At 44.2% G+C, this 13,746-nt stretch overlaps 1 protein-coding gene across 1 annotated transcript in view; it reads right to left on the bottom strand.

The window, feature by feature from the left end:
• LOC109898880 (echinoderm microtubule-associated protein-like 6) overlaps positions 1–13,746 on the bottom strand; it is a 91,438-nt gene that overhangs the window by 22,658 nt on the left and 55,034 nt on the right. The window contains exons 14-27 of the mRNA XM_031835606.1: positions 11,436–11,622; positions 11,188–11,293; positions 10,896–10,989; positions 10,434–10,534; positions 9,959–10,161; positions 5,945–6,056; positions 5,649–5,776; positions 2,088–2,229; positions 1,752–1,904; positions 1,409–1,540; positions 1,214–1,302; positions 894–1,070; positions 547–751; positions 272–398 (exon numbers count right to left, since the gene is read on the bottom strand). Of these exons, the coding sequence (XP_031691466.1) occupies positions 272–398; positions 547–751; positions 894–1,070; positions 1,214–1,302; positions 1,409–1,540; positions 1,752–1,904; positions 2,088–2,229; positions 5,649–5,776; positions 5,945–6,056; positions 9,959–10,161; positions 10,434–10,534; positions 10,896–10,989; positions 11,188–11,293; positions 11,436–11,622 (1,956 nt within the window). The remainder of the gene's footprint in view (positions 1–271; positions 399–546; positions 752–893; positions 1,071–1,213; positions 1,303–1,408; positions 1,541–1,751; positions 1,905–2,087; positions 2,230–5,648; positions 5,777–5,944; positions 6,057–9,958; positions 10,162–10,433; positions 10,535–10,895; positions 10,990–11,187; positions 11,294–11,435; positions 11,623–13,746) is intronic.

Raw genomic sequence — 13,746 nt, 5'->3', positions numbered from 1 at the left:
CCACCCAGTTTCTAATTAGAGATAATCATGGTGTTGGCTGCTGATGGCAGTCTGATTAGGATCAAGATGTTAATACAGTCTTTTGAGGCATAAAACAACAGCTAAAACTTGACAGTTTCTTAAAATTGTCACTGCGTCAGACTTTTTAAATGGTTTTAAATCTACACACTCAACACAACAGTCAGGAGTCAAGACACACTCGAATGTTTAAGCTCTATCACTTTGAATGACAACAACCAGTCCAAACACAGAAGCTGGCATGGGGGTGTACCTTTCCTCTGCCGACACCTCCTTCAATTGCTGGTGGGGTTTGATGCCACACATGTCCCGGATGCTGACAGCATAGATCTTAGTGGTGTAGTCAATGCTCTTCTCCCTCGCCACATCACTGTCATACCCTACAGACACGCCCACAGGAATAGACTCAACCAATTAGAGCAGTTTGTGAAAAGTAGGATTTGGTCAAGATCGCTTTGTATGTGTTTGTTGAGAATGTTGTATTAGAGTTGTACTGTATGAATCAGTAGTCTAAAGGCTGGCGTTTACCTCCGTCCTCCTCAATGTCATCGTCTGACTCCTCACTGTCCACAGGGTTCTCCCTGTGACCCTCTCCGGTTCTCTCCAGGGCCCAGATCATCAGCGCTGTGTCAGCTCCGCCGAGCGTCAGTAGCATGGCATCATCTTGTCCCCATCGAACATTGGTTACATGGGCACTGTGACCCATGTACTTCTTGAAGCGGGCATACTGACCCTGAGGAGGGAGCAGACAGAGCACACGAAAAAACAAGAGACAACATTGGACTTGAATCAACAGAGTCATGTACCAGCGTTGGGGTCAATTCCATTTCAGTTCAAGAGAGTAAAATTGAATTGACATCTAGTGCCTGTCTCACCCTGGCTGGATAGCTGAAGAGCTTGAGGAAGCCAAAGTCATCTCCCGTAGCAAGCAGCTTCTTGTCTTTGGTGAGCGAGGCAGCGTTGACGTCTGTGATGTCACTGTGGGTGGGCCAGATTCCCTCACAGGTGGGGCCCAGAACACACGTCCAGGTAGCCCACTCCATCTTCTCTATCTGACAGGCGGAAACATGAATGCACACACACACACACACACCGTGTTTAACACTGCCTCATGCTTTTATGGGGTGTCCATTAATATTTGATGTCTAGCTGGGAAAAATTACAAAAAAATTGCAATCTCAGTTGGGTCTCTTACCTCAGCATTTCGTATGGTTTGTCTCTTCCCTCTTGGGGCTTCAAAGAATAATTGCTCTTTGGCACCTGAATTTACTTGCAGCAATTTACCTATAGAAAAAATAACAATCTCAGAATCAAAATACAAAATAAAACTTGAACCTACAGAGTACTAATAGGAATCCATGCTCTGCATCCAATTACACCATCAACTCACCACGAGAGTCCCAGTCTATATGAGTGATATAGCTGGAAGCTCCTTTGCAGATTCCCACCCTCTTGCTGGACAGCACATTGTAAATATCCACAAAGTTATCATGAGAGGCCACAGCGAGGTATTTACCAGCATCTGAGGAGGAAGCCATAGAACAAATAATTAATACCTCAGCCAGGTGGGCGAAAATGCTAATCTGTGAAACCTCACTTCATATTTTAGGAAAGGTTTAACTCAAATGAACATTACTAAAAAAATACCTATGCATATTAGCAGTGTTATGAAATACAGACAACAATGAATGGACATTTTAATGATAAGTCAGTTGTCAAAGGTCAAAGGTTACCTTGTGAAAACCTGACGTCAGAGATGGGCTCCTTCCTGTGATGGAAGGACACCAGGTCCTCCAGGGTGTCAGAGTTCACCACCAGAAAACTACCATCATTGAGGCCCACCGCTAAGGCTTTCCCATCAGGGGAGAAGGCACAGCATCTTCCACCTGATACACACACACACACAACGCACACACACTTATACACTTCCAAAATGGAGATACAGACATAGACTGACAGACACAGAAACAGAAGGTGACACTGGAGTGCCTTATGTTTGTTGATGATCATGGGAATTAATGACTTGCTGAATGACTCATTAGTTGATGAAGATAAACATTCAGCAGTACCTTTTTTAAGTTTGCGAACGGCCACCATGCGGTGGTTGGTGGAGAGCTCCCATATCCTCAGGGTTTTGTCGTCACTCACTGTGGCACATATGGGGAGCAGGGGGTGAGCAGCAAGACCCCACACCTCGCCTTCCATGTGACCCTGTAACCATAGCAACAGACAGACACACACAGCTGTCAGTCAGTCAGTTGACACGCCCTGACCTACACCTAATCTATTTGATACACCTGTCACCCACAAAATCCCTTGCCATTTTTCTCAGGACAATACATTGTGCTCATATTGAAGTGGGGTTTGAGTGTGAGACGGTAATTTTGAGACAAAACAAAAGCCCAATCGATCGCATCTCAGATAGCTGCAGTCATTCTACCCAACAACACATCCATACTGATCCTTCAAAACCCATCCCTATCAGCTCTGTTCACCATGGCAACAGAGCACAGGTACCTGACCGCTAGGGAGTCTGGAAGGCTCTGACTCTGAGCTTTAAGAGTTGGGCCGCACCCATAGAGGGAACTACCACAGAGATACACTGACAGTCAGAAACACACATGCACGCGTACACACACACACACACACACACACACACACACACACACACACACACACACACACACACACACACACACACACACACACACACACACACACACACACACACACAATACAAACTACAGTAACTGTCATCTACAATGCAGCACTACACAGCAGGGATGGGAAGTTCAGCTCTTTTCGTCTTGTTCAGTCAAAAGAACAAATCTTTTGACTCATTTTGTTCATTTGAGTCAGTAATGCCCAGCGGCACGCAAGACCCCCTACCTGCAAACGATGAACTGAAAACTCGAAAGAGTCATGTTTCTACAAGCTGTCATTTGTGATTGAGACTTATAAAAGTGTGATTTAAACAATGTACATTTGTTGATTGCTAGGCATACAAACAAAATCATTTCTTGATACATTTGAAACGAGGTCTAGTTGAGGCCGCAACTGGACTAGACTGTGAACGAGATCTTGGCAGAATGCATTGCTTGACTGTCGTGAGGGTGATAAGCAGAATATCGTTTGCGAACTGCAGCACCCAAGCAGCCCCCAGGCAGCACCCCAAATGATTTGTTCTTGAGTTGGAGTTTGTTGAGCAGATGCTGTGTGTATGTTTTGGATCTATGAAGCTGTGTCCATCATAACATTTAATAATCAATTGATTGCATTCATTATAGCACAATGTGATCAATTAACAGTTCTAAACGTCTTTTTCTCAAATCTTATTGGTCACATGCTTCGTAAACAACAGGTGTAGACTAATAGTGAAATGCTTACTTACAGACCCTTCACAACAATGCAGAGAGACAGAAAATAGAGAAACAATTGAAAAGTAAAACACGTCATAATAAAAGCGCCAGCATTGGTTTGAGGTGGGGAATAGACAGCTACGAAAAATACAGATGAAAACTCTCTTGATAAATAGTGTGGCCTACAACTTACCATGAGCAGAACCTCAAGACGTCCTTAATAATGAGAGATTGTGCACCAGCTGTCGTTAACCAACACCCCCCCCCCAACCTTACCCAACGCTGCCATAAAGTCATGACGATGCATAGAAAAACCAGCTAGATGTATATTACCCATGTTCTTATTATCCATGTTCTTATTACCCATGTTCTTATTACCCATGTTCTTATTATCCATGTTCAGCCACAAAACATAGGATATTACTTTTCTTCAGGTCCCGTTGATAGGATAGTCTTGAACGGAGCTCGTCCAGTTTGTTCACCAGTGATTGTACGTTCGCCAATAGAACGAAGGTGTCACGCCCTGATCTGTTTCACCTGTTCTTGTGATTGTCTCCAACCCCTCCAAGTGTCGCTTATTTTCCCCAGTGTATTTATCCCAGTGTTTCCTGTCTCTCTGTGCCAGTTCGTCTTGTATGTTTTCAAGTCAACCAGAGTGTTTTCCCGTGCTCCTGTTTTCTATTCTCTTTTTCTAGTCTTCCCGGTTTTGACCCTTGCCTGTTTTTCTGGACTCAGTACCTGCCTGGCTGACCCTTCTGCCTGCCCTGACATCGAGCCTGTCTGCCACTCTTAACCTCATGGACTCAGATTCTGGTTTTGACCTTTTGCCTGTCCATGACCATTCTCTTGCCTACTCCTTTTGGATATTAATAAACAGCAAAGACTCTAAACATCTGCCTCTTGTGTCTGCATCTGGGTCTCTTATCTTATGTGCCCTTACAGTACGAACTGGCCATGACAGACCCAGCAGACTTGGACCAGCTCCGCCACGCTGTCTCCCTGCAGGGAGCCACCATTGGGAGACATGAGAAGCTGTTACAGGACCTTCTGGAAGGGCTCTGTTCGTTGACGGAACGCCACGACCAAGGGTTTAAGGATATTATGGAGCAAATCAGGGAGTTAGCTCAGAGGCTGCCTGCCACCTCTAAGAAATACCACTATTTTCTTCCCTATTAGTGGTGAGTTTGTACAGCCTACCCCGGCTCCCCAAGAACCCCGCCTGCCCTGACATCGAGCATGTCTGCCACTCTTTACCTCTTTGACTCAGAATCTGGTTTTGACCTTTTGCCTGTCCACGACCATTGTCTTGCCTACTCCTTTTGGATATTAATAAACAGCAAAGACTCTAACCATCTGTCTCCTTTGTCTGCACCTGTGTCTGGCCTTGTGCCCTTATAGGAGGGTAGAGGCAGATATTTATTCGCCTCTCTTACGCCGTCTTTTCCTTTTCCGAGTCTCTGGGATTAGGGCCTGGTCCAAAGTTAGTGATCACTGCTCTGATGTCCAGAAGTGTTTTTCGGTCATAGGAAACAATAGCGGAAACATTATGCACAAAACAATGTAAGATCAGTGCAAAAAACACAAATGGTCAGGAGCCAGTAACACAGCAGGTATCCATTGCAGCACCATTCTTGGATTGTTGGTTGGAACAGGTCTCCTGAGCCACTGAGCCGGAGGACTGCGTATTAACCCTGCTGTAGATTTAATTGCGGCCAGCAAGTCAAACGAACGACTAAAACGAATGAGTCCCTCAGAAAAACGAATCATGACTCTCAAGTCAGTAAAACGAATTGTTCGCAAACTGCACATTACTACTACAGAGGCCATACACAAGCCTTGTGCACACAGGTGAGGAAAAAACGTGACAGGTTTGACAATAATAAGGAAGAAGGTATTGAGATATTAAGCTATGAACTATTCCTCAACTGGGCTGGATAATCCAGAGGGGGAACACAGAGCTTTTCGGAACCAGCCAAGCGGCAAACTGTTAAAGCCTGCCTCAGATATGCAAAGATATATTTCCGACTGCATTCCCTGAGTGGAGAACACAGGAAATAGGGAAGAAGCCAACAAATCCAGAAGCCTGAGTAGGTGGAGAACAGACAACACTTGAGGGCTGCTGTTTTACTGCAGAATGCTGCTGTAAATATGTCTCTAACCCGAATTGGGAAAACCAAGTAGAATAAGTAAAACATACCACCCTAGGTGTTTCAGCTGTACGCACACACGCAGTCACAGGCACACAGACACACACACAAACAAACCCACTACCTGGACCAGCAAGGTCATGGGTCCACTCTTGTCGATTTCAAGTATTTCTCCGTTCTTGGTTCCCACCAGGATGTGTCCGTGTCCCAGAGTTATGGCACGGATGGAGGGGTTGTCCTCCAGGAGTAGCCCTGGGGGGGACACACAAATAGCACTGTAAAGACTTACAGTCTGATACAGGCATGTGCTTTACATGGTCAGTGTGAGCTTCAAGAGAGAACTACAGCACTTCTCAGACAGTGTTTCTGAATCTGTCATAGACTCTTTCAGTTACTGTAGGGCAGAGAGTGTTATCCTACCTTTAGATCCCGGGGAGAGAGCTGCTCTCTTGATGGCGTAGGTCTTTAGGCACCTCTCAAACATGTCGTCCCACAACTCCACCACTCCGTCCTTCCCACCTGTCACAAAGCCCTGGAGGGAACAACAGCAGAGGGACGTCACCCAGTGTACTCCAACTCTGACAACCACACTGAGGAAAACTTTCAGTGATGAAGGCCGGATGAGACAGGGGCTCTGACCTACACTAATCTTCTGCCTGACATCTTCTCAAGAGGTCTGTCTGAATTGCTGAAGTATGCTAGGGGGTCAGTTTGTCTTGAAACTGAGAATGTAGTGTTGGATGATGAAGTGCATGAGGAAAGTATGGATGGAAGACAAATGAAAAATACTGTCTTTCGCTGACATCTTTCCCAACACACAGAATCAGCAGGGAATTACAATTACTATTCTATTAGCAGGCAGGGCCTGTCAAGGATTTGAAGCAGCAGCAACAACAACAACACATCAGGAATTCAGCGGAGGTCTCTACCAGGAATGGCCTCCCACATCCTCCTTAAGGCTACTTCTCTGATGAAAGTTTTCAGGAAAAGCATCACATATACAGTACCAGTCAAAGGTTTGGACACACCTACTCATTCAAGGGCTTTTCTTTATTTTTACAATATTCTTCATTGTAGAATAATAGTGAAGACATCAAAACTATGAAATAACACATATGGAATCAAGTAGTAACCAAAAAAGTGTTAAACAAATCAAAACATATTTTATATGGTATATTCTTCAAATTAGCCACCATTTGCCTTGATGACAGCTTTGCACACTCTTGGTATTCTCTCAACCAGCTTCACAAGGAATGCTTTTCCAACAGTCTTGAAGAAGTTTCAACATATGCTGAGCACTTGTTGGCTGGAAAAGCAGCCAACAAAAAAATGTGCCAAGGGAAGCCAGCTTGGATTTTGGCATCACTCCTATCACTAAATCCCATTGGGAGTATACATCATTGACAGAAAAACTTGAATTGTTGCATATCTTTGTGTTGTTGTCCTCCGGTGCCTTGCTAGCTAAAATCATCCCTTTCCTAAATTAGATGGAGATAGAGATTTGGACTTGTGATTTTACTTAATTCTCCATACTGGTCAATGATTATAACAGCGATTCTGATCCAACCATTAATTCATACATTGTTGTGCCCCTGGCCTGAGAGGATGGAAGTTCAACATGTAGCTAGGAGTAGAAGGCTAATGTTAACTAACTAACGTTGCCCATGAATGGAAGTTAGGCTAGCGAGCAAGCATTTTAGCCAGGTAGCCTTGGACAACAAAAAATAAAAGCGTGTACTGTATGACAGAGTGATAAACTGTTTCGTCAACATGAAAGAGAGGAGGATGGCATTGGCGTTTCTCTACAAGTATGGTGAGTCAACATGATTTTCTATATGCATGAACGAGCGCGCACACACACATACACACAGAAATTAGAACCATGGACAGCCACATGATATTTAGCTTACTTTGGTTGGACTAAATTGTTTTTTGTATCTTTAAGTTGTCCCTGTATTAGACGAAGCAGAGGTGATTTGATGATGTTGAAATGTTGAAGTTGAAATGGTGCTGGCATAGTGAAGGCAGCTTCTGTTGTCTTTGTGATCAATCAGCCTTTGATATTATTGACCATTACCTGTTGTTGAAAAAACACATGTGTTATGGCTTTTCAACCTCTGCCATATCGTGGATTCAGAGCTATCTATCTAATAGAACTCAAAGGGTTTTCTTTAATGGAAGCTTCTCTAATGTCAAACATGTAAAGTGTGGTGTACCGCAGGGCAGCTCTCTAGGCATTCTACTTTTTTATATTTTTACCAATGACCTGCCACTGGCCTTAAACAAAGCATGTGTGTTCATGTTTGCTGATGATTCAACAATATAGGCATCACCAACCTCAACTAATGAAGTCACTGAAACCCTTAACAAAGAGTTTAGGTCTGTTTTGGAATGGGTGGCCAGTAATAAACTGGTCCTGAACATCTCTAAAACTAAGAGCATTGTATTTGGTACAAATAATTCCCTAAGTTCTAGACCTCAGCTGAATCTGGTAATGAATGGTGTGGCTGTTGAACAAGTTGAGAAGACTAAATTACTTGGCGTTACCTTAGATTGTAAACTGTCATGGTAAAAACATATAGATTCAATGGTTGTAAAGACGGGGAGAGGTCTGTCCGTCATAAAGAGATGCTATGCTTTTTTGACACCACACTCCAAAAAAACAGGTTAAGCTGTAGCTGGCCCAAACAGAGCAGCACGTCTTGCTCTTCATTGTAGTCAGAGGGCTGAGGTAAATACTATAAATACTATGTATGCCAGTCTCTCTTGGTCAAACAGATGGTTTGCAGGTGTTTAATGCCATTCCATTTTCTCCATTCCGGTCACAATTATGAGCCTTTCTCCCCTCAGCAGCCTCCACTGAGGCCCCTCCACCACTGTTACAGTTTGAAAGGACTCAATATTTTGTACAAAAATTGGACCAATGTAACTAAGGCTGAGAATGTCAATACAATAAAACTAGCAAGGGCAATGATCACAAGTCAGTCATGCTCATAACGTGGCTAATAGGTCAGTGTATCTATTTATGTAGCAAGCTAAAAGCACAGAACCTACCGTTAGCTATCTAGCTGCTGGGAGGATGTCATGTCATTGGAGGAGTGGGTGAGTGATCAACTTTTACCCTCACTGTTTTTCGGTGGCTACAGCTGGAGATGCAGGTGTCATTTGGTTAGCTAGCAAGAAATGAGAATCGTTTTGCTAGCTAGATAGCTATGCTGAACTGTCTGTCTCTATGACATTTACAATATTGTATCAATATTCAAATTCGATCTCCAGCTGTCCCATAGTATTGAACGTGTCGGGAGTCGGGATGAGACAGACGGGCAGGCAGTTTTTTCCAGCCAGTCGTAATCATGAATCTGCATAATTTTTATGGATATATACAAAGAACTATCAATAGAAAACAGGTCAAACGGAACAAAGTGCAGCTAGTTTGCAGTCTTTTCAGCTTCAGTTCGAAGGGATTGTGTTAGTTGTGTTGTTGGCTACCTCCTCTGAATAACAGTGTCCTGACGAGAGACCACATTTTCTACACCAGGCAAAATCCCGCATTATTAGCTCAATGTAGTGGATCTATCCAAATAAATGTCACTAGAAAACAGCAAATGCAAATGCTGACTTGACTGTAAGTTGGCCATAGTTGGCTCACTAGCAAGCAAGGGATAAGAACATTACCAGCCAGTATGGCTATGGAACATTTAGAACGAACGACTGGCTGGCGTCCATAGATATAGAACAAAAAGACTGAACGACTGGGTTGCATCTCTGTCAACCGAAACGATTGAACGAACGACCAGCCGGCTTTGCTAGCAACCCTAGATTTGTGTCGGGATTGTATCTTGTAGAAGGATGAAATAGTATATATAAATTCATCAAAATATATTTTTTTTATGAAAATATGTCAATCATTATTTGAATATGTTGGTAACTTGTTATATTTAAGTGATAATGCCCTTGAAGCCAGTGTCTGGAGGATATATTGGCATGTTAGGCCAGAGGGCCGGCAAACCCGTGCCAATATATCCTCAAAACACCGACTTCGAGGGCATGATCACTATTATTGAAATGTGAGATAATGTCTAGATGCTTTTTATAGTGGAGATCAAGTTTATAAATTGCCTGGCTGGGCTGATGAGACAGTGGATTGCACAGTCAGATGGAACAGAGTAAATAGGCATTTTAACGTCATAGATTTCGCCGGTGGTAACTTGTGGAATAGGCACCGGCTGAAATATTTACACTAAGTGGGTGTTGGGAAGCCACTGAGTACAATATAGAGCCATTCCTAATTGTCAATGGTCAAAATAACCATGCAATAAAGATGATGATCTTATTATTATATTATGATTATTGAGATCATGATTATAAGATGAGCAGAAACTAGTTGACCAACAGTTCGTTGATAGCAGACAGGGCTGATATCCAGTACAGAACCTTGTCCAGGGAGTACATGGCGAACACAGGTCCGTCGTGGGCCTTGATGGTCTTCAGCAGCATGGGTTCCTTCCAGACATATATGTCCCCTGTGGCGGCTCCAGAGAATACCAGCTCGTCTGTCCGACCATAACACACGGACATCATCGTCTCCAGCTTCCCCAGGCTCCCAAAGATGCCTCGCTTGAACATAAGGCCCCCACCTTCAGAGACAGCACACCATTAGAAACTCAGGCATACATTAATTGATTTCAATAAACATACCATGCCTGACAAGCTAAATAGTTGTTCATAAGAAGAATTACAGGGCGGATCACTTTCCTGTGTGAAAACACCTATGGAACTATATATTTTTTAAGGGTAGCTTTAGTGTAGCTGATTTTTTTTCTAGTGTGAAGTAATTGGTAGCTTGGTAAACTATATTTTCAGAGTAGCTTCCTGCTGCTGATGGTATGAGAGAGACAGGAGGACACACCTGTATGCTGCCAGAACTTGATGTGTTTGATTCCCACTGTGACCAGCTTGTCCATGAGGATAGGATTACACTTCACCACAAACAGCTTGTCTTTGTGTCCCCTGGGAATAACAGAGACAGAATATCCACTTCACATTCTGTCAGCTCAAATACATGGAGCCCTAAGTTTTTCCTGGTCATGTAATGTGGTCAGGAAAAAACTCCTAACTGATTCTACAAATGTGTTATCATTAAGACAACAAACCTGAGACTTTTAGGACTATACCATAAGTTCCATTGTGCCAGGTAAGATCAATTCAAGCGCAGCTAAAGTATTTGAAAGAAGAAATTACAATTTGAACCCAGCTTAGCTGAACTATTCTATAAAACCCTGTTTTTGTAATAACTCTAAATGTCTAAATGCACACCCCCACTGATCACACAAATAGTAGCTATCAGCCGGTGTGAAAAAGCTTTTAGTACCTTGCGGTGGCCAGCTTCTCCCCCTTCCTCCAATCCCACACGATGATAGAGTGGTGTTCATCAATGCCCACTGAGACCAGGCTCTTCCCATCCGCTGCACAGAAACAACAAGCTACTCTTAGTTTGACATCTTAACAGACATAGGGACAGAACACCCATGGACAACACATTTACAAAATATGATTTAAAAAATTAGGAAGCATTATGGGCCTTGATCATTCAATAGGCTGGTATTGATATTAAATTCTGATAATGACATAAGTTACATGCCCAGGAAAATACATAGCCATACCAGAGAAATCAAGGGCACAAACGCCTTTCTGGTGAAAGCCCTTGAGCAGGGAGAAGCACTTCAGGGTTTGGATGTCCCACACATGGATGGCTGGGTCCCTGCCAACCTGGATTCATTCACGAAGAGGTGATTAAGATCAGTGTGTGTGTGTGAGAGAGAGAGAGAGAGAGAGAGAGAGAGAGAGAGAGAGAGAGAGAGAGAGAGAAGAGAGAGAGGGAGAGAGGGAGTGAGTGATTTTACACGTGTACCTGTCCAGTGGCTGCATAGTCTTTGAGTGGGTGTACAGTCAGGCTGATGATGTCATCATCGTGGCCCAGGTAAAACCTCTGACTGTGTTGCTCTCTGTTGTAGACCACGCCCACCGCTGCCACATGGTACACCACCTCCCCCGCCTGGGTGTAGAACAGGTTGTTCCTGCAGTCGTAGCCACGGTACCTACACACACACACACACACACACACACACACACACACACACACACACACACACACACACACACACACACACACACACACACACACACACACACACACACACACACACACACACACACAGAAATAGGTCACACCAATAAACATAATTCTACTATATTAAGGGGAGTGAAAGCCACTTACAGTTCATTCGGAAAGTATTTAGAACCCTTCCCCTTTACCACCTTTCTTACGTTACAGCCTTATTCTAAAATGTATTAAAGAAATGTTTTTCCTCATCAATCTACACACAAAACCCCATAATGACAAACTGAAAACAGATTTTTTAAATAAAAAATTACAAACTGACATACCTTATTCACATAAATATTCAGACTCTATGATATGAGACTTGAAATTGAGCTCAGGTGCATCCTGTTTCCATTGATCATCTTTGAGATGTTTCTGAAACTTGATTGGAGTCCACCTGTGGTAAATTCAATTGGTAGGACATGATTTGGAAAGTCACACACCTGTCTATATAAGGTCTCACAGCTAACAGTGCAAAAACCAAGCTATTAGTTCGAAGGAATTGTCCGTAGACCTCTGAGACAGGATTGTGTCGAGGCACAGATCTGGGGAAGGGTACCAAAACATTTCTGCAGCATTGAAGGTACCCAAGAACACAGTGGCCTCCATCATTCTTAAATGGAAGACGTTTGTAACCACCAAGACTAGAGCTGGCCGCAGGGCCAGACTGAGCAATCAGGGGAGAAGGGCCTTGGTCAGGGAGGTGACCAAGAACCCGATGGTCACTCTGACAGAGCTCCAGAGTTCCTCTGTGGAGATGGGAGAACCTTCCAGAAGGACAACCATCCCTGCAGCACTCCAGCAATCAGGCCTTTATAGTAGAGTGGCCAGACAGAAGCCACTCCTCAGTAAATGTCACATGACAGCCCGCTTAGTGTTTGCCAAAAGGCACCTAAAGGACTCTCAGACCATGAGAAACAAGATTCTCTGATCTGATGAAACCAAAATTGAACTCTTTGGCCTGAATGCCAAGCGTCACGTCTGGAGGAAACATGACACCAACCCTACGGTGAAGCATGGTGTTGGCAGCATCATGCTGTTGGGATGTTTTTCAGCAGCAGAGACTGGAAAACTAGTCAGGATAGAGGAAAAGATGAACGGAGCAAAGTACAGAGAGATACTTGATGAAAACGTGCTCCAGAGCGCTCCGCACCTCAGACTGGGGCAAAAGTTCACCTTCCAACAGTACATCCCTAGCCGTGTCTTCAGATCATGCACAGACCAGCTGGCTGGTGTGTTTATGGACATATTCAATCTCTCCCTATCCCAGTCTGCCGTCCCAACATGCTTCAAGATGGCCACCATTGTTCCTATACCGAAGAAGGCAAAGGTAACTGAGCTGAATGACTATCGCCCAGTAGCACTCACTTCTGTCATCATGAAGTGCTTTGAGAGACGATTCAAGGATCATATCACCTCCACCTTGCCTGTCACCCTAGTCCCACTGCAATTTGCATACCGCCCCAATAGGTCCACAGACGATGCAATCGCCATCACACTGCACGCTGCCATATCCCATCTGGACAAGAGGAATAGCTATGTAAGAATGCTGTTCATTGACCACAGCTCAGCATTCATTTAAGCTTGAGGCCCTGGGTCTCAACCCCGCCCTGTGCGATTGGGTCCTGGACTTCCTGACGGGCCGCCCCCAGGTGGTGAAGGTAGGATAAAACATCTACACTTCGCTGATCCTCAAAATAGGGCCCCGCAAGGGTGCGTGCTCAGCCCCCTCCTGTACTCCCTGTTCACCCATGACTGCGTGGCCATGCACGCCTCCAACTCGATCAACAAGTTTGCAGACAACACAACAGTAGTAGGCTTGATCACCATCAATGACAAGACAGCCTATAGGCAGGAGGTTGAGGGCACTCAGTGTGGTGTCAGGAAAACAACCTCTCACTCGCTAAAAAGATCATCAAGGACAACATCCACCCGAGCCACTGCCTGTTCATCCTGCTACCACCCAGAAGGCGAGGTCAGTGCATCAAAGCTGGTACAGAGAGACTGAAAAAAAGCTTCTATCTCAAGGCCATCAAACTGTTAAACAGCCATCACTAAC

This window comes from Oncorhynchus kisutch, linkage group LG11, assembly GCF_002021735.2.
Source record: "Oncorhynchus kisutch isolate 150728-3 linkage group LG11, Okis_V2, whole genome shotgun sequence".
NCBI classification, from domain to species: Eukaryota; Metazoa; Chordata; class Actinopteri; order Salmoniformes; family Salmonidae; genus Oncorhynchus; species Oncorhynchus kisutch.
This window is presented reverse-complemented; position numbering and strand designations above follow the sequence as displayed.